The sequence below is a fragment of the Rhinolophus sinicus genome, chromosome 17 (genome assembly GCF_057876585.1).
Source record: "Rhinolophus sinicus isolate RSI-liver-muscle chromosome 17, RSI-T2T, whole genome shotgun sequence".
In the NCBI taxonomy this organism is placed as follows: Eukaryota; Metazoa; Chordata; class Mammalia; order Chiroptera; family Rhinolophidae; genus Rhinolophus; species Rhinolophus sinicus.
The window spans coordinates 213,510,734-213,530,482 of record NC_142517.1 but is presented as its reverse complement, the minus strand read 5'-3'; the positions used below and the strand labels follow the sequence as shown (position 1 = coordinate 213,530,482).

Below are 19,749 nucleotides of genomic sequence, written 5' to 3'. Positions count from 1 at the left end.
ACCCACCTTCATTCAGGACAACCTCATCTTAGTCCTTACTTAATCACATCTGCAAAGACCTTATTTCCAAATAAGTCACAATCTGAGGTTCTGAGTGGACATGGTTCGGGGTGACATTACCCACGCCGTCCATGCCTGAGTCTGTACCTCCAGAAAGCCTGCGCCCACCCCCACCCTACCCCTGGCCCATCTTTGTTGGCTTCTCTGGTTTACATTTTAAAACAGAAAAGCGGACCCCTACTATTGCCCAGGCGTCCCAGGCAGACCAGCTGTCCTCATGTGGGGGAGCGGAGAATGAAGGTGAGCGCTGAGGGGGTCGCTCTGCTCCTGTGGGGACCGCTGCCTGAGTTCCCTGGGCAGCCGTGGGCCCTTGGTGGCTCCGGGGCTTCCTGGACACTCCCACCCTTTGGGGAGGCAGCACGCTGTCCTAGAACCCAGCATAAGGAGGTGACTGGAAACCCGGGTCACCCAGAGACTCTCCAAAGGTGCTCAGTGAACAAGATTCAGAACTGGGAATGACTAGTGCCAGGTCACCCAGCAGGGGACTTGTGAAGAAATAATGCTCTGAGCCACGAAAGGGAGCTGGCGGGAGTGTGACAGACGAGGGAGTGCTTGTGCTAAAACACCGGTATCTTTTACAAAGAAGAAAAAGAGTCAGGGAGAAGCACCAAAAGGACCATCGCCTTGTGGCCATGACAGGGATCCATGTGGGGTCATTTCTATTTTTTCTTTATAGTTTTTTACATATCTCAAATTTGCTGCAATGAGCATGTTTTATTTTTATAACCAGAAACGAAGACTTTGAAAAGCAGAAGAAATAAAAAGGTGCTTCTGTGAGCTTACAGGTCCTGGGAGGTGACCTGACTCGGGGGGGCCCCAACGTCTGCTCCTCCAACTGAAAACGCAGCCTGTTTGCTGACCCCAGACACACCTGGCGGCTGCCACAATAAGATGGATCTGCTTTTCCTGTCCCCATCCTGCCCCCACCTCTGAGGACCCCCGCTTGGGAGAGTGTGGCCAAGGTGGGGCGTGGGTGGTCAGAGAAGTGGGCTAGGGACCTGGGGTCCCTCCCCAGGGCTTCCACAAAGAAAGACTCAAGAGAAACGTCCCTTTATTTCCCGTTCAAAAGGCAGAAAGCAAAGTGAGATTAAAGACCCAAACGCCAGGACCCCAGGACCACGAAGCATTAACCTGAGTGTCATCAAGGGTCGCCCTTGCCCACCGCCTACCTCTTGCCCCCACTGAGCCCACCGCCCTTGGCTTCCAGCTGCATGCCCCCTCCTCAAAGACCAGCCCTGCTTGTTCGGAAGTATTAGAACTGAAGTTCTGTGTGATTCCACAGAGCCTTTCCCAAAGACCCACCCTCACGACTCTCCAAAGGACAAAGGTGCCTCGAAGCATGTGCCCCAGAGCTCTGCCCAAGCCTGGGGTCACGACACCCCCATCGTTCCTGCCCCTCCTCCCAGCTTCCCAGGGGACAGGCCTGGCCAGAGGGCCCTTCAGCATGGCCAGCAGAGCTCCCGAGGCTTACCCCCAAGGCTGAGTGGCTTGGGGCCTGGCAGTACATTCTCCAGGACCTCGTGAAGGGAGAAAAGACAGAAGGAGATCTCCTCGTAGGAGACCCTCGCCCCGCTCTCATACAGACAGGCGAAGATCAGGGCGCCCTCAGGGGTGGGTCCTATGGACGCCAGATCAGAGTAGCCACTGGGGCCCTCATAGATCACCCAGGGCTCCGTCCAGCTGTGGGGGTTCAGGGGGGATCTGCTCAGATAGATGCCCATACGGAGCCGAGCTCTGCGCCCCGCAGGGTGGGAATACAGCAGCCACGTGGGGCCCTGAGACAAGGCAGCAGGGGGCCCAAGGAGCTTCAGAGTCCAGGTGTCCCTGTCCCTACCGAGCCCAGGCTTTGGGCCAGGCTCCCCAGGGCCAAGGTCTCCTGGGCTGTCCCCATGCCCCTCTGTCCCGCCCCGCCCCCCACCCCCTTGGGTGTCTCCAGCACCCATCTCTAGGGGTGTCTGGACTCCAGGACACAGGCTTGGAACGGAGGGGGCCTTCTTGGATCCCACTGAGCATCCCGCATCCCCAGACCTGCAAGAGGGCGGGGCCGAGAAGCCCAGGATGCTGCCCTGGCAGCCACGGGCGGTCTCGGCCAGGGTGGGCACCAGTTCCCCAGGCAGGAAGGAGGTGCCCTCGTCTGAGCTGAGCGCCTGCACACGGCTGCCCAGGGGGCTCCGGGCATTGCAGTAGAGGACACTGCCGGCCTGCCCTCCATCCACTGCAGCCAGCTGGCACTCGCCCGAGCGCAGGTTGGGCACGAGGCTTCCATGCTGCCAGGTCTGGCCATGGTCATCGCTGTAGAAAACGAAGGCGTGGGGGCTGGTCCTGCAGATCTTGCCAAAACACTCACGTCGGTCCACGCGGTAGGTGTAGGCTGGTACCAGCAGGCGGCCGGAGCGCAGCTGGATGCCATGACCAGGGCCCACAGCAAACGTGGCCCAGTCTGCAGATGGGAGGGGCTGCTGGTTACCCCAGAAGGGGACAGCCTCAGCGGCAGGGACTGGGAAGATGCGGGGCGGGGGCAAGGGGGGCGACAGTGCCTCAGACTAGGGCATGGCTTGTGAGGAAGCCACCCGTTGACCATGCCTCCACTCCTCCCAGCCACCCTGTGTCCTCCCAACTGCACCAGCCTCTCCAGGCCATTAGCAGGAGTGGGGAGTCCAGGCAGGCCATTCGGCTAGATTCTCAGCATGTCAGTAGGTGGCCAGTCTCAGAACACAGGTGTGAGCACTGTCCAGACAGAGGGGCAGCTCAGGGGTCGGGTGAGCCAAGTTTCAGGACTGAGTCTCAGGCAGCTTCCCCTGGCCCCAGGGGGTGGGGTCTACACCAGCAGGTACTTTTTCATTAGCTCTGTGTGTCCTGTCCTGTCTCAGAGCCTGCCACGACCTTCAGTTTACCTCCCACCTGCCAGGATTGGGGTGGCCCCTGAGAGCAGTGGGTGGTCAGGCCCTTGGGGAGGGGCCAGCAGAAGTGGAGGGAAAACTATGAGGTAAGGCTGACCTTGGACCTGCCCGCAACCCCGGCTGGGCCCCACTGGGCGGGGTGAGAAGGAGCAGGAGGAGGAGGAAGTGGTTTAGGAGTTGAGGCCTTGGGGTTTGGGGGCTCAGATTAAGACACAGCTCAGGAAGATGGAGGAGCCTGCTCCTGCCGCCAGGCCAGCCTGGGTGTGACCAACAGCCATTTGTGAGACTGAGGGGTTCGGGGACGCAACAACCCACAAACGCTGTGTCGTGTCCCTTAGGCTGGGGGCGGGGCGGAGCGGGGACGGGCAGCCCAGGGACCGGGAGCCAGACTGTCCCCCACCCTACCGCCTGCAGACCACCCCCGGTGCAGACCACCCCCGGTGTAGACCCCCGTGCGCCCACCTACCCCGCTCGGCGCCGCCCACCGCCTCCGCCGTGAGGTCCCGCGCTCCGCCCCAGCTGCGCCCCGAGTCCTGGCTGGTCACGCAGCAGAGGCGCGCAGCGTTCCGGCCCGCGGCGATCTGTGCGGCCTCGGGTGTGCGGCCGCGCACCGCCACGAAGAAGAGGAAGACGGTGCCGGTGCGCGCATCGTGCACAGGGCATGGGTTCATGGAGCGGTGCCCCTCCAGGGCCGCGGTGCCCATCACGCGCGCGGCGCCCCACTGCCGGGAGGTGGGGGGCCTCAGCTTCCTGCCCTCACATACTGGGCGCCCGTCCCAGACCGCCGACCCCTCCCCCGCTCGCCCAATCTCTCACCAGCACGGAGCCCCCCGCCAGCGTGCCGCGCCTCTGCACCAGGCGGTGGGCGTGTGTGTCGTCAGGGCTGAGTCGCTGCTCCGCGAAGGCCAGCAGAGTGGGCCCGGGGGGCACGGGCAGCAGCGCAGGCACGCGGTAGGTCAGGCCGCTTCGCTCGCTCTGGAAGAGCACGTTCCGCGCGGGGACTCGGGGGGCCCCCATGCTCTGCGGGCCCAGGACCAGCGGGTCAGCAGGCAGGGTCCATGCACCCTCCCCTCTCTTTGTCTGGATGGAGGAGGGGGCTCTGCATGCGTAGACGGCCCCCACCCACGCCCAGCCGCCTCCTGTGCCCACCTCCGACCGTCCTGTCCCTGGATCCTTACCCACCCCTCCTCCACAGCCAATGTTCCCCCAAATGTCTGGAATCAGTCCTTCCTGTCAACACAGCTCACCGAGGTGAAGCAGGGGAGCCTGGCCAGAACCCCCGACCTACCCACCCATGTGCCTGGGACATGTCATCATGAAACACCCAGCACACAGCTGCCCAAGCGCACAATCAAGACCCAAGGCTTTGCACAAGAAGGGGTTCAGTGTCCCCAATTAGGGGTCCCACAACCCTGGGAGCCATGACAAACACAGAGGCACAGAAACAGACACACTAAAACAGAGAGGGACTTAAATTCACGCAGGCACACACAGGCACAAGGCTTCCAGGAGGAACATGCCCTAGCTCCTGCCACCACCCGTTTCAGACCTGAGGGGTCACCAGGGCCAGGGGGTCTGGGGAGTGGCCAGGAGAGGTGAGGGTCACTTGCAGAAACCCAAGTGTGTCCCAGCAGGTCTGCAGAGAAGGGGCCTGAACTCCAGGCCCAAGCAGGACATTCTGAGTGAGGCTGGGGTCGTGAGGAGGTCCAGCAGACCCATTGCCATCCATAGGACGCCCCAAATAGCTCCCACAAGTGCCTCAAGAGAGCTAGGAACCGCAGGAGGGGCGGGGGCACACCAGCTCCAGTCTGTGCACTGAGGAGCAGCTGCTCCTCACGGCGATGGGAGGAAGATGGGCACCGTCTCCCGCTGAGCCCCATTAGCTGGTGCACACACAGGAGACACGCCTGGCTGGGGGCTGAGGGCTGGGGGGTTGGGGTGGGGCGGAGGCTGGGTGGTTCCTGGTGCAGAGCTAAGGGTGGAGGGGCAAAGGGGAGGTGACATTCCAGCTTCCAGGGGAGCCTGACAGAAGGGAGCACCTGGTTATTCAGCGAGGGTAAAGAAGGCCCCCCTCCCCACCTGCCTCTGGGCCCATGCCCCACACAGTTCAGCTCCCTAAAGCTCCACTGGGCTCCTGTGGGGGTGACGAGGGGGCCTGGGGAAGTCTTTCTGTGGGCAACCCCATTCCCAGGAGAATGGTCCTGAGGGAGACTCACGGGGCAGGACCTTGGGTGGGGGTGCATTTGGGCACAAATGGGTCTGCACTCCAAACAGCCCTCTGCCAGACGGCCTCTTCCTGTGGCCGGGCCCCATGGAGGGTGGGCCAGGTGGGCTGGGGGCTGCAGATGTCGCTGAGGAGGGAGGAGGAACACAGCATATGCGAGGAGACCATCGGATGAGAAGCATGTGATGAGAAGGAACATACACACACATCCCTAAACGAGAGGGGCCTCACTCAGACGCACAGGATAGGGTGTCTCCATGCCTGGGGTCCCTGACACAGACAGACCTGAGCCACCTCTATCCAGGATGGGCCTGCTGCCCGCTGAGCCTAGCAGACCCCTGCCTAACCTCAGGTCTGCCCACCCCACTTGGCTCTGGGGTTTCTGACAACAGCTGCCCATGTCCCTGAAGCCCTGGGCCCCATTCCCAGTCTGCATCCAAGGGGCAGTTGTGCCCAAGCAGTACACAGACGTGAGTGCCACGTGTCCCTCCAGGCTGAATGAACACAGTGGGACATTCTCTCCACTTGGCTCGCTCCCCTGGTACTGAGACCACTGGGAGCAGAAGCAAGGGGCCCAGGTCTACCCCCTTCTGGGGACAGATGGAAGAGAGGGAAGCTCCCAAGACCAGCTGGACAGAGCGGGACAGGGCTGCCGAGCACTCCTTGCCCCGGCCAGAGCCCCAAAGTCCTGGGGAAACCCCCTCAATCTAAGAGGAGGAGTCGGCCCTGCCCAATTAGGCCAATTCAACAGGTTCCGGGGCTTTGGCTTGAACCGGTGTCTACGTCCCAGGGTTAACTGGAGCCCCTTTGAGTCTTGGTGCCCGTCTTCCCTCCACAGCGAGGCCCTCTGGGAGAGGCACATCGCAGAAGGGGAAACTGAGGCCTCCAAGAGAACTTGGCCCTTCACCCTGGGCCCCAGGAAAGTTGTTGGGGGTCATTCTGCCTTCACAGGGGCTTGCCCCAGACCTGCCTACAGCCTGTCCTGTCAGGACTCTGTGCTGGGGCACGCAGGCTAGCCCCATACCCTCCCTCCTGTGTCACCACTTCTTTTGTTTTTTGGACAAGGAATTAAAATGCACACATACGAAGAGCAGAGGCCCTCTGCATAGAAACCAGGAAGAGGACCTCCCTGGCTCTGTCCCCTCAGGCCGGGGCTCCATCTAACCTGAGTGCCCTGTGTTCTGTCCCAGGCAAGGACTCAGTTACTGGTCCTTCCACCTGGTGGAGCATCCTCACTCACAGGCCCATCTGACCCTGCAGGCTGGGGCTGGGCCTCGGCTTGCAGCTTTCCGCCTGACCCCAGTCTGCATCCTTCCCATCCCTAACTTACTCCCCGCACCCTCCCACCCCCTCACCCTGCCCTTCAATGTCACACCTGCCCTGGGGCCAGGAAATTGTCCCACTGGGGATCCATGTGGAACCTCTGACTGGAGGGCCCTCGGAACACACACCCATGGGCCCTCATCCTAAAGAGGGGCGGCCAGAGGGGACAGAGAGAGCCCGATCCTGGCCCCCGGTGGCCAGGGTGCAGCGAGCAGGGTGGGGACTCACCAGGCACACGCAGGAAAGCCGCAGAGCTGGCTGTGGGGCAGCCGCGGGAGTGCCTGCCTGCCTCTCAGCCCCAGTGAGCACAAAGAGACAAGGGCCCACTGTATGGGCGGGAGGCGGGAGCTGGCCTTGTCCCAGAGCTGCGTCAGGACCCAGGACCCTCCTGCCAGCCCTGCGGCTCTGGTGCAGCAGGACACCCTGGGTGGGGGACAGTGTCAGGACGGGGCCACACAGGGCTCCTCTATGCTGGCCGACCCACTCCACCGGAGGTGCTCAGGATCTGGGGGCAGGGTGGCCACAGTGGCCCCCCCCCGGCCTCCTGCAGAGACCCCACCTCTAAGAACAAAAGTGAGTGCTCAGAGCCTCCAGGAACCTCCGTGAAACCTCACACCCCAGCCTATGTGCCAGCCTGCCTCTCCCCTAACCCCCAGGACTCAGCACTTTCCACCCTCACTGGGCTCCAACCCCATGTCTGTGCTCAGGAGCCTGGCTCAGACCAGGCAGGTCAGTATCCCAACCCTTCCCCAGGCTCCTGCCAGCCAGGCCCCATTAACCCATCCCCTCCTGCTGTCTCCAAGGTGATTTCATGGCTGACCGCTGCCCTGTGGCCAATGTCTGGGTGACCACTGCCTGGGCCAGGGCAACAGGAAAGGTGCTGTCTGTGAAAGGGGCTCTCAGAGGGTCAGCCTCCTCAGGGAAGTCCTGGGACCCACCTGCCCTCCTATTCCTGCCCCCTCCCTTGAATGTGACAGAACTTCAAAGGAAGAAACAGGCTCTGGGAACATTAAGACATATGATGTCCACGAGGAAATGACACACCTGCTCTGTGTCTCTTCAGATCCTCTGGGCCTGAGAGAACTTACGAGGGGAAACTGGGGAGGGGGGTGGGAAGAGGCCACAAGGCGGGGGAGGGGGGGAGGGGGTTGCCATCTCATCTGCTGGACGGCCAGCCACTCCCTGGGCTCCTGTACTCTTGACCGGCGGTGTGTCCACACATGCCCCCCCCCCCACGCGGGGTGTGTTGACATGTCATTAAAGGTCACTCTCACTTTCCTACCTTGTGAGACTTTTCTATTTGGTGAATAGATTCACATCCTCACATGTCCTAGACTTGGGACCCTCACCAAGAGGGTGAGTCACAGGTAGTTCTCCTCATAGGCATCTTCACCCATAAGACCCACGGTCTGGCAGGGCCTGGCTCTCCAGATGCCCCAGGAGCCCTGCTCCGAGCCTGAGGCCAGGCCCAAGGCCTCCCAGGATGACAGCAGAGGGGCTGGCAACAGTCAGGCGGGGCTATGCCTCCAGGAAGGAGATGTCCTTGGGGGGCTTTTCCGGGAACCGCTGGGCGTACAGATGGGCCATGTACTGCAGTTCAGGCATGACCATCCTCTGGCACACCTGCAGCGTCTCGTTGTCCAGGCCCTGCCGGAGGTTGTAGCCCAGGATGTCGGCCTTGCCCGACTGGTAGGGGCGCAGGTGGCGGTCAGTGATTTGCTTCTTGTCCTTGGGTCCGCCGTCCTGCAGGCACAGGGCCATGAGCTGCCGCCGCCGCGCCTGCAGACGTGCCACCTCCGAGCGCAGGCGCCGAGGACTCAGCTCTGTGCGCACCTGGGCCCAGAAGGTGCGGTTGAAGTGCTGGTAGAGGCGCCAGTCCAAGGCGCACCAGCGCTTGGCACGCTCCTGGCCCTCAGGCGTCAGACTGGTGACACTGCGCTGGCTGCGCGCGTTGAGCCTGAAGGACACGACGTCGTCCAGCTGCCAGCGCAGCCGGCGCCGCAGCAGCACCATGGACTCGTCGAAGTGCTCGGCGATGAGCACCAACTGAAAGCGCCGCTCCACCTCCGCCAGGCGCGCTCGCACGTAGTTCTCCTCCGCGGGCGCGTTGTGGTCATAGCCCAGGTCGAACCACATGTTGTTCCTGGCGTAGGCGTTTCGCAGGCTCACACTCTGGTTGTAGTAGGTGAGCGGGGAGGCCAGGAAGGCGTCCAGGTTCTTGGCGTCCCTGAAGGCGGGGACGTAGTCTTTGTAATAGATGAAGGAAGACTCCAGCTGGAAGACAGGGTTTCTGAGGATGGAAAAGTAGAAAGTGTCGTTGGGCATGACTTTCTGCACCTGTGTGGAGACAAAACAAGGCCTGCTGATGCTCAGGGCTCCTTGGGACAGCCCACGGGTCAGGTGGTCTCTTCTCCCCCACCCCCCACCCCACAGCACACCTGGACCTGCCCACCTCCTCTCCCACCTGATCTCCCTGCACCATGTCCAGGCCACCTTGCTGCCCTGACAACCACCCTCCACGACTGTCCACAATGATCCAAACCACCGGAAACAGACACACCCCTCCCCCCAAATTCCCTCTCCTTCCTCCTCTCTCTCCTGGAAGGGAGGTCAGGGAAGCCCCCCAAGAGGAGGTGACCTCTAAGCTGAGACCCAAATGACCCCAGGAGGAGATGTGAAGAGCTTCCCCACCAAAGGGGACAGCAAGTGCAAAGGTCCTGAGGTGGGAAAAACTGGGCAGGTTTGGGAACCAAAAGGAGGCTGGAGAAGAAGAGGGAGAGGGTGGCAGGCTGTGGGGGCACCTGCTTCCGATTCCAAAAGCAATGATTGGCAACTGGCAGTGGGGTGTAAAGGGTTGGGGGGCTGGTGTTCCAAGGGGCCTCTACCAGCTCCCTCCTGCCAGATCCCTGCACACAACCCCCAGCCTTAGTCTCTCCAGCTTCCAGGCCTCGATGTCTCCCCCATGGTCACACCTCAAAGCCAAAGGTGGGCCCTGGGGTTCAGCCCCACCCCCTCACCACTCTCCCTTGCCGCCACACGGAGGTCCCACCCCCAGCCGCACCTCAGGCAGGTTAAACCTTAGGTGGTTGCACATGACATTGAAGCGCTGCTGGGCGCCTTCCTGCCTCACACCCTCCACGTAGCGCGCCAGGAAGAGCCAGGGGTAGCCCAGGTGGAGGCGAGAGCCAGCCGGCAGCGCCACCGACAGGTTGCGCGTCTCGGCGAATCGGAAGAGAATGTTCAGCACCGTGCTGCTGGCGGTCTTGTGCGTCTTGAGAAACATGACGTTGGTGATGGGTGGCCCCTCAGCCTGGTCTCCAAACAAGCTGGGAGGACAGCACAGCCAGCCACTGTTAGCGAGGGAGCCCCTCTCTTGTCCCCACCAACCCGCACCCTGAGACACTCTGACCCAGCAACCCCTCAACTTGCTCCCCCAACTGCATGACCCCCAACCCAGCAATCCCCTCAACCTGGAGACCCCGAAACTCTCTTCTATCACCATGATTCCCCCAATCCAAGATCCCCCAACCTGCACTCCCCATACCGGTGACACCCCAACCCTATAACCCCCAGCCCCACCTCTGTGCTCCCCCTAACCTAGAGAATCCCAAACCTGCAGCCCCTGAGGACCCACTGGCACAGACACGATTCTTTCTAAGTGGCTGCACCATCTTCCCCCACATATCAGACTGGGCCCCCAGGCCCTGGCACCCCCTTCAGCCTCCCAACTTCCTGTGTGGCTCCCAAGGCCCCTGGCATGTAACCTGGGCCACACATCTGGCATTTCTTGGCTGACCCTACAAATCAGGACTGGCCGACCTGACTGCAGGGCCCAGGTGGACGCTGGTGCCCACTTCTGTGATCTCATGATAGCACCCACCCAGCTGTGGTCTCCAGATTGGAGCAGTAGGTGCCCACCCTGCTCTATGCAGGTCCCCAAAGCAAGGCCAGTAAGGATGACCCAGGATGGTAGGAAACAGGGTCCAGAGGCCTACACTGGCCCTGGGGACAATGGTGAGCAGGGGTGGCAAAGAGACCCAGGGGTCTTTTGTACTCCCCAATCTCCCAGGGAGATCCAACCAGAGGGGTGGGGTGGGGGCAGGGGAAGGTGGCCTGGGGCCTCAAGACCCTCCCAGCAGCCAGGCTAAGGTGCTGGGCCTGTGTGGCCATCCTGTGGCCCATGCGCTTCACAGAGGACGTACCACTGGCAGGCAGGGGAACAGCGGTGCTGACCTCCCCTGACCCACTATGGGCCCCACCCCTGCCTCCTCGCACCTGGTCACTTTCTGCCCACAGCAGCTTTACCCGAGACACCCCCAGCCTGGGCCAAGTCCCCACCCTCTCAGAGATCTCCTCACTGCCCACAGGAAGGCCCCAGGAAGCTAATAGTTCCCCAAAGGAAGGGTCTGGCCCTCCTCTTCAGGAGGGGAGACTGAAGACCAGCAGGGAGGTGTGACCCATCCTAGTCACTGGCCAGTCCTGGGTGCCACCCCGAGGTGGGCAGGCTGGGGGCCCTGGTACTGGTTTGGAGGGGAGCAGTGCCCAGACCAAAGGGAACCCAGTGCAACACTCACGGTGAAAACATGACATCCACATGCAGGAGGCCAGCCAGCAGAAACAGGGTCAGGGCCAAGAGGATGATAGCCCAGAAGCACCTGCAGACAGGAGAACACGTCGGCCCCCAGTCGTGCATGGGATGGCCTGATGCCACCCATCCCACCCCACCTTACCCCACCATCATCCATGTGACAGCTCTTATCAAACACGTACTCTGTGCCAGCCTGTGGGGGCACGAATAATCAGACTACACACCCTCTCAGCCCCCGACCCAGAAACCAGGAGAAACTGAGAGGCAGACTCAATCCCTGGGAGTCGGAGCAGAGGCAAGAGCAGGTCAGGGGTTCCCTGGGAGCTCACACCCCAGGGGCACATCAGAGGAGAGGACTGAGAGATGGCATGTCCTTGCCATCTGGAGGGGTGGTTCCCCACAAAGAGGGACTCTTGGAGGGTTTGCTTGTGTGTCAGGAATTCAGCAGGTGGAGTGCAGCAAAGGTCCTAGGCTGGACACCCACGGGAAACACTGTGCCTATATCAGGGAAGCGACAGGGCTGGGACAGGGTGCCCCATGGAGTAGGGCTGTCCCACAGTGTCTGTCCCTCAGTGTTCTGACGGGCACCAGCTCTCAAGACCGTGGAGTTAAAATGCACAGAGCTTCCTATGCCCCGTGAGGATGTGTCCAGGGCCTCATCCTGTACTCCTGTAGTCACCACGTGTTTCCTTATGTTGGCACCCGATGTGCTCTACCCCATGGAGTCCCAGTGGGTCGCTGTTGCCCACTGTGCACAGGGAGGTCACATGCTACAGAAGAGCCCTGGGGCCCCGGGCCGCATTAACCATTAGGCCACACTGCCCCCGCCAGGGACTAAACAGAAGGAAACACACATGGGTGTCCTCCCATAGGGAGCAGGTGGGGAAACCCCCTGGAGGGCTGGGAGAACCAAGACACATCCAGCAAATTACGTCTGGTGGAAAGAACCAGGTCAGGACAGAGCAGCGCCATTGTGGTAAGGGGGACGTGGATGGATGCCAGAAGTCCTGAGGATTTGTCCCAGGAAGGAAACAAGGGCGCTGGTAGGATGGAGACACAGGGCTGAGTTACAACGTTGCTTTCCCAACAGGCCCTGTGCCTCGCATGTCTTGATACGCTAGTTTTTGTGCAGTTGTAAATGAAATATTTATCCAAGTTCCAGTTCTTCCTGCTTATCACTAGGGCAGAAAAACGTTTTTTTAATGTACATTAAACGATGTCTGACAATTAAGTTAGCAAACTTGTTGCAACGCTGTTGCTAACCTTTTTTGATATCAGAGGGATTATTCATTATGAATTTGTACCAACTGGACAGTTAACCAAGTTTACTATGTGGAAGCGCTGAAAAGGCTGCGTGAAAAAGTTACACGACCTGAAGTTTTCACCAACAATTCATGGCTCTTGCATCACAACAACACACCAGTTAACACAGCACTGTCTGTGAGGGAGTTTTTAGCCAGTAAACAAATAACTGCATTGGTACACCCTCCCTACTCACCTGATCTGGCCCCCAATGACTTCTTTCTTTACCCGAATGAAGATAAAGGAAATATTGAAAGGAAGATATTTTGATGGCATTCAGGACATCAAGGGTAATACGACGACAGCTCTGATGGCCATTCTAGAAAAAGAGTTCCCAAATTGCTTTGAAGGGTGGACTAGGCACTGGCATCAGAGCATACCTTCCCAAGGGGAGTCCTTCGAAGGTGACCATAGTGATATTCAGCAGTGAGGTATGTAGCACTTTTTCCAGGATGCGTTTGCAAACTTAATTGTCGGACCTTAGTATCCAGTCCCTTTACCACTCTGCCTGTCACCTGTTCACTCTAGAATCTGGTCTTGGCAGCGTCCTGCTGTCTGGTACACAGGGTGCTCCAGGCCAGGAACCAGCCATGTTTTCAGGACGCCCTGGTCCTCCTGGTAGGATCAGAACATAATCTGGGTCTGGGGTGCTCACTCGACCACACACAGAAAGGCAGGCCCCCTCGTGAGTGTGCACCGCCATGTCCAGTTCCGACTCAAGACTGCAGCTTTTCCCACAAACCTCCTCCTCTTCCTTCTGTCTCCTTTCTTCCACTGAGCGTGGTCTCAAAGACACAGGATGGCAGGACTAGAGCACCCATAACTACTCCCTGCTGGATCCACACGGCACATATGCAAACTCAAGCTACGTCATCAACTGGCGCGTGCTGTCCTCTCCCCATCCCTCAGCTCTACTACACCTGCATTTCCAGGCCCTGCAGACTGATGTGAGAAGAGTTTTCCCCACCATAATCCACCCTCTTCCAACAAGTAATTCTCTCCTTAATGCCCCCCCGAGTCCTTGCGACAAGAACTTGGGACCCACCTCAGAGAGGCTCCCAGCAGCCAAAATGGGACTGGCTGAGCCTTAATAAGCATTGGAACAGCAATACGCTCATCAAATATGCTTACACCCAGGGTGGGGCCTGCCTGCAGGGGACGCCCGTGTCCGCTGGAATCAGCCACCAGCCTGTAGGCTGCAGCAAAGGACCAAGTGGGGCAGGTGGGGACAGCAGCAAGGGTACAGGAAGGGACCCAGTCACCCACATCCCAGTGAGAAGGGACAGGTTTTCCAAACCTCAAAGGGGTGCACTGCTACAAAGCCACACTGTGGTCACGGGGTTCCTGCACTGCAGTCACTTCTGCTGAGCTCACAAGACGCCTCCAGGGAAGGAGTTTGTCTTCCCTGACCGCACATGGGGCCAGGGCAGTTTTTGGCCCCATGTAATGAGAGTCTAACCCCTGCTAGATGAGCCCACAGCGAATGCTAACCAGTCTGTTGTCTACTCACCGTCCTACCCAGGCATCACTTTGTTCCACGATAAATCTCCCTTCCACAAATACTGCAGGTTTGCTGGCCCCTTGCAGAGGCATTTAATAAGATTTTGCATGCTAACCACCTGTTTCAACCTACAACAACCCCTCTCACTTTGAGGCAATGTGATGTTTCAGTTCTTTGCAGCTTCCCAGTTAGAACCATGATGTCGTCTACGGACACCACTTTTTCAGAACGAATTCTCCCTCAGCTGATCCAGGGCCCCAACCCAGGACTCGTGTAGGATCCAAAGTCATCAAATAAAGCCTTCCTCCCCAAATAGCGGTCACTCCTCATCCAGCCTGTGTCTTTCCTTCACCTGGTCCTTACTGAGCCCCAAGTACACTGTACATCCTTGAAGACAAACCAAGGATGTGAGTGCAGAGGCAGCATTTAATTAGCACGGGCCAAGGACGAGACTGAACAGTTGCTCTGGGTTCCCTCCCCACAGACAAGCACTTGGCCAGAAAGGCTGCACCCTCAGGAAGCCAGGCACCCCAGGCCCTTCCCTGGCTCACTGGCCTGAGGAAGAGGAGCCAGGAGCTGGCCCCAGTGCCCCCCACAGGCCGGGAACAGGTCTCCCCAAGGCCAGGGGCAGCTCCCAGCACTGAAGACCCCATCAGTGTCAGGGTGGAGGCCATCATATATAGGCCAAACCAAAAACAAGCAGGGAGGGGGTGCTGGACGTCCAAACCCAACATTCTCTAAAGAACAGAGGGAAGGAGTGTGGGCCACACTCCACCCAGGGGCTTCTTCTAGTCTTCTAGAATCGTCACCTCCTGCGGGACATGACAGAAGAGAAACGTGACCACATATGCCTGTCCCAGCACCTACCGACTACCTGCCACCCCCGCTCCAAGCAAGATGCCACCCATCTCACCACCTGTTGAATTGGGAATGACGGGGCCTTGCTTTGACCAACAGAATGTGCCGGAAGTGATGCTGTGTGATTAAGAATCCTGCTGCTTCTACCTCTGCTGCCCTGAAACGCCGCCCAAGATGGCCACCCAAGGAAGCTGTTGTCCCAGTAGGAGAACGGCCACAAAGGGAAACAGGCGCCCCAGCTGAAAGTGAGTGTGAGGCTGTCTGGACCTGTCCCGCTAAACGCGGCTGCTGGGGGTGCCGGACAGGGCTGTGGGGGCCACTTATCCGAGGCACGGCAAGTCCTCACTTCCAGCGGCCAGGACTCAGGGGCATCGTTGGACAGCTTGCTGATGCGAGGAGAGCCCAGGACGGCCTGTGTCCCCTCAACCCTTTTCCCAAATGCCACTGCTTCGTGCTGAGCAGCCAGGATGGTGCTCTAGCGGTGGGCTGCACGCTGTTTGCTGTGAAGTCAGGTTGGTGGGTCTCACCATCAAGGCAAGGGTCGCAGATGGCTATTTTATAGAACAGAGTAGAATAAATATGGAGTAGAATAGAGTGGAATGGAGTAGAGAGAGTAGGATGGCCTGGGCTAGAATACAGAATAAACATAACATAGATTCAGTGTAGAAAAGAACATAGAACAGATGGAAATAAATTCAGAGCAGAGACTGAGAGCTGCAGGCATGCCGGCCCCTCCTTCGGCTCCACAGGTGCCAGCATCCTGGAGCTACTATTGCCTCTGTCACCCAGGGAAGTACCAGTGTCCCCGCCAGCAGGCGCATGAAAGTTCTGCTGCCTAATCAGCGAGTGGGGTCCTCTCATGGTCAGGACGTAGCCACGCACACAGCGCCTCACAGGCACACACTCACCTCAGGTCACACAGTCCCTCACAGGTCACACAGTCCCCTCAGGTCACACAGTCCCCACAGGTCACACAGTCCCTCACAGGTCACACAGTCCCCTCAGGTCACACAGTCCCTCACAGGTCACACAGTCCCCTCAGGTCACACAGTCCCCACAGGTCACACAGTCCCCTCAGGTCACACAGTCCTTCACAGGTCACACAGTCCCCTCAGGTCACACAGTCCCTCACAGGTCACACAGTCCCCTCAGGTCACACAGTCCCCACAGATCACACGGTCCCCTCAGGTCACACAGTCCTCACAGGTCACACAGTCCCCTCAGGTCACACAGTCCCCACAGGTCACACAGTCCCCACAGGTCACACAGTCCCCTCAGGTCACACAGTCCCCTCAGGTCACACAGTCCTCACAGGTCACACAGTCCCTCACAGGTCACACAGTCCCCACAGGTCACAGTCCCTCACAGGTCACACAGTCCCCACAGGTCACACAGTCCCCACAGGTCACACAGTCCCCTCAGGTCACACAGTCCCCACAGGTCACACAGTCCCCTCAGGTCACACAGTCCCTCACAGGTCACACAGTCCCCTCAGGTCACACAGTCCCCACAGGTCACACAGTCCCCTCAGGTCACACAGTCCTCACAGGTCACACAGTCCCCTCAGGTCACACAGTCCCCACAGGTCACACAGTCCCCTCAGGTCACACAGTCCCTCACAGGTCACACAGTCCCCTCAGGTCACACAGTCCTCACAGGTCACACAGTCCCCACAGGTCACACAGTCCCCTCAGGTCACACAGTCCCCACAGGTCACACAGTCCCCTCAGGTCACACAGTCCCCACAGGTCACACAGTCCCCACAGGTCACACAGTCCCCTCAGGTCACACAGTCCCCTCAGGTCACACAGTCCTCACAGGTCACACAGTCCCTCACAGGTCACACAGTCCCCACAGGTCACAGTCCCTCACAGGTCACACAGTCCCCACAGGTCACACAGTCCCCACAGGTCACACAGTCCCTCACAGGTCACACAGTCCCCACAGGTCACAGTCCCTCACAGGTCACACAGTCCTCACAGGTCACACAGTCCCCTCAGGTCACACAGTCCCTCACAGGTCACACAGTCCCCTCAGGTCACACAGTCCCCACAGGTCACACAGTCCCCTCAGGTCACACAGTCCCCACAGGTCACACAGTCCCCTCAGGTCACACAGTCCCCACAGGTCACACAGTCCCCTCAGGTCACACAGTCCCCACAGGTCACACAGTCCCCTCAGGTCACACAGTCCCCACAGGTCACACAGTCCCCTCAGGTCACACAGTCCCTCACAGGTCACACAGTCCCCTCAGGTCACACAGTCCCTCACAGGTGCCACTCTTCAGGGCTCAGCACTCCACAGGTTGTTTGCTCCCCACAGAGCTGAGCCTCAAACCACCAGAAGCTCAGGTCTCCAGAGGTCCTGTCCCACGGCCAGGACTCAGACATTTGCATGCACATCCAACAGCTGCCACACAGGCAGCAACTCCACAGCCTTGGTCTGGGGTCGCCAGCAGTCACGGGGGCCTGGGGAGGTGCTCCCAGATCAGGGACGCCTAGAACCATGAGACAGCTGAGGAGGGTTTGTGCCTGAATCCATCTCAGACCAGGAGGCTCGCCGAGACGCCACACCTCACCTGGGGAGTCTCCACCCAGGGCCACTGGGTCCCCCCGCCCGGCCACCCTGCCGACAGCTGCCCGTCCTCATGGCTCCACTGAGCCTGCTCACAACTGTCCCTCTGTCCTCAGGGCCGTGGCTCATTCTGCCTGTCAACAAGCAAGCTGTGACAAGCCAGAAGAGCCTGCAAATGCTTCCTGTTTAAGGAAAATAAACAAGAGCCTCTGGGCGGTCAATGCCTTTAGGGTTGTGGCTGAAGAGACTCGGGAGCTTATTCCTTCAAGGACTCGGAGCTGAACCTGTAACCTGAGAAGGTGAGAGCGGCCAACATCCTGGTCTTGTGTCATAACAGCCATGCTGCTATCCCACTGGGCAACTTATGCCCTGTGGCTCCCACTTGGCCCCTTGCTTTCTCTGTGCACAGAGGGCGGGGGAAGCCAGTGAAACCCGGGCTTGGCCCCACCCCCTGGCTTCATGCCTCCTCCTCACAGCGTGGTGACAACATCCATGTCCACGAGGAGGGGTCACCCAGGACCCTCCCCCATCTCGGCCAGACCAGCGTGGTACCGTCCTCTCCTGTCTTCAAAGAGGTTGGTCATGCCCACCCTGGTCCCACGGGGAGGGCTGGGGGTGTCGAAAGGAAGGCACCCAGAGACACTAGAATCTCCAGAAGCATTTGGGGTGAGGCAGAGAAGTGAAATGCGAAGCATCTGCAGACCACACCCACCTCCCTCCCAACTTCGAAGCCTGAGCATTGAAAGGGGAAACAGTCATTTGTTACCAGAGCTGGCAGGCAGGGGTGCCCGGATTCCGTGAAAGAGGGCTCACTCTGTGACTCAGGCCCCGCAGCGAGCATCCTGAAATGCACACTCAGGTAACTGGCCCTGATGAGTGTCAGGAGCTCAGGGTGGGGACTCAACCAGCTCCAGGAAGCTCTCTGGAGGGTGGCTGCAAACACAGGGGACTGGCCACAGGGACGTGGCTGCAGGACTGAGGCCAGGAGAGCTCAGGTCCCCAGCAGCCAGCCAATTTTAGCGCAAACACCTAATCGTCCTCTCCTTGCCCCTGAGCCCTGTGTCCCCCAGAAGCCCAGGACGAGAGGTGTGGGGGGGGTGAGTTCAGGGAAGTGTCAGTGGGAAATAGTCCCAAACCCACGGTGACTTCCTCTCAAAGATAAACACAGAACAGCTCCTTTCTGCAGGTTCTCAGAATGTCTGAGGGTTAACGAAGTACTTTGTCAGCGGCCTTACCTCTGTGTGCCACCCAGAGAGGACAGCATGGTGGTCCAGGCTCCCTGCTGCTGGCAGCCTCAGGCACAGCTGGATGTGTCTCCCTGCAGGGAATGATCTTGACTCCCCAGTGCTCACCTGCCTGCTCAGGTGTGAGGCCACGCCCTCCAGCCGGGCCCCAATTGGAGGGATTAATGCTGAGTGCCTGCCTTGGGACTTCCCTGGGGCCGATGGAGCTGGACAGGGGGCCAGCTTCTTCCTCAGTCTCCACTCCCGGCCGCTGCTCCTGGCCCATCTCACCAACCACACCTGCTCATCCTGCCCCACCCCCAGAGGCCAGGGCCCAGGGCTGGCCGGGGCAGCCATGGACAGCATCCAGGGCCTTTGGATCCAGAACTCAGAACTGGACACAAATACCTTTGTGTCAAATGAAGATTGAGAGTCAGTCAACAGGTGTGAGGAGGAATAAGGAAAATATGACCCCAAATTCTAGGATTTTTATCCATCTCCTTTTCCTTCTGAAAAGCTTGCTTTATACTAGGAGAAAGTTCGCTATTTCTTATATCTTGGGCTGGAAAAATACTTTCAAAAGATGCCACCATCACAGAAAATAAACAAAAATTTTAGATTTTACTGCATGAAAGTTCATGTCTTTCTTCAGGAAATAAAAATGATTCAGACACAAACAACAGATGACGGACATGGGGAAATGTTTGCAGCAATTGACCAAGCGATAAATCCTTAAGAAAAAGACAAAAAGCCCCACAGCAGCCACCGGACACACTCTCTTCATGGAGGACAGAGGGGCGGCTATGAGCACACCCACAGCCGATGACATCGTAGCCCCTCATGTATCACTGGCCAGTGAAGCCACACAGCCAAACCCAAGGTCGAGGGGAAGGACGTTGCCGCCATGAAACCAAGGTCCCTCCGGGCACGGCTCTCTTCACAGGGAGCCTTGCATGGGGCGCCATGTCCTTGTGGAACATTTCAGACACACAGAGTAACAGTACACAGTGGCCACCCCAAGAAGCTGCTGGGGGTGTTGAGGTGCCACTTCAGTCCCCAGCCCCAGCCCAGGTAACAGGTGTGGTCTCCAGATGGAGACAGGGTGCCCCAGGAGGGGGTGCTCACTGACTGGAGGCATGGCCCCTGGCCCTGGGTAGTCTGTGGGTGGCCCTTCTGTCTGTCTCCGGGGGTCCCTG

At 59.2% G+C, this 19,749-nt stretch overlaps 2 protein-coding genes across 10 annotated transcripts; both read right to left on the bottom strand.

Moving 5' to 3' along the window:
- Window positions 1–1,094: 1,094 nt before the first annotated feature.
- Window positions 1,095–6,997, bottom strand: NEU4 (neuraminidase 4). Of its 8 annotated transcripts, none has more exons than XM_088794192.1 (5): window positions 6,736–6,997; window positions 5,177–5,395; window positions 3,777–3,980; window positions 3,427–3,682; window positions 1,095–2,557 (listed from the first exon to the last, which is right to left on the bottom strand). In XM_088794192.1, exons 2-5 carry the CDS (start codon window positions 5,381–5,383, stop codon window positions 1,500–1,502), a joined length of 1,725 nt encoding a protein of 574 aa, XP_088650318.1. In that variant the 5' UTR covers window positions 5,384–5,395; window positions 6,736–6,997; the 3' UTR covers window positions 1,095–1,499. The 8 variants fall into 8 exon arrangements, with proteins under 8 accessions (XP_088650318.1, XP_088650320.1, XP_074172780.2 ...); XM_088794194.1 differs by having other exon boundaries at window positions 5,177–5,311; XM_074316679.2 differs by having other exon boundaries at window positions 1,095–2,500; window positions 6,736–6,991.
- A 791-nt stretch (window positions 6,998–7,788) lies between these two features.
- Window positions 7,789–18,797, bottom strand: GAL3ST2 (galactose-3-O-sulfotransferase 2). 2 transcript variants are annotated; one of them, XM_019719452.3, is made up of 4 exons: window positions 18,566–18,797; window positions 11,082–11,162; window positions 9,569–9,833; window positions 7,789–8,844 (listed from the first exon to the last, which is right to left on the bottom strand). In XM_019719452.3, the coding sequence occupies exons 1-4, from the start codon at window positions 18,592–18,594 to the stop codon at window positions 8,026–8,028; spliced, it is 1,194 nt and encodes a 397-aa protein (XP_019575011.3). In that variant the 5' UTR covers window positions 18,595–18,797; the 3' UTR covers window positions 7,789–8,025. The 2 variants fall into 2 exon arrangements, with proteins under 2 accessions (XP_019575011.3, XP_088650323.1); XM_088794197.1 differs by lacking the exon at window positions 18,566–18,797 and having other exon boundaries at window positions 11,082–11,215.
- Window positions 18,798–19,749: the final 952 nt, after the last annotated feature.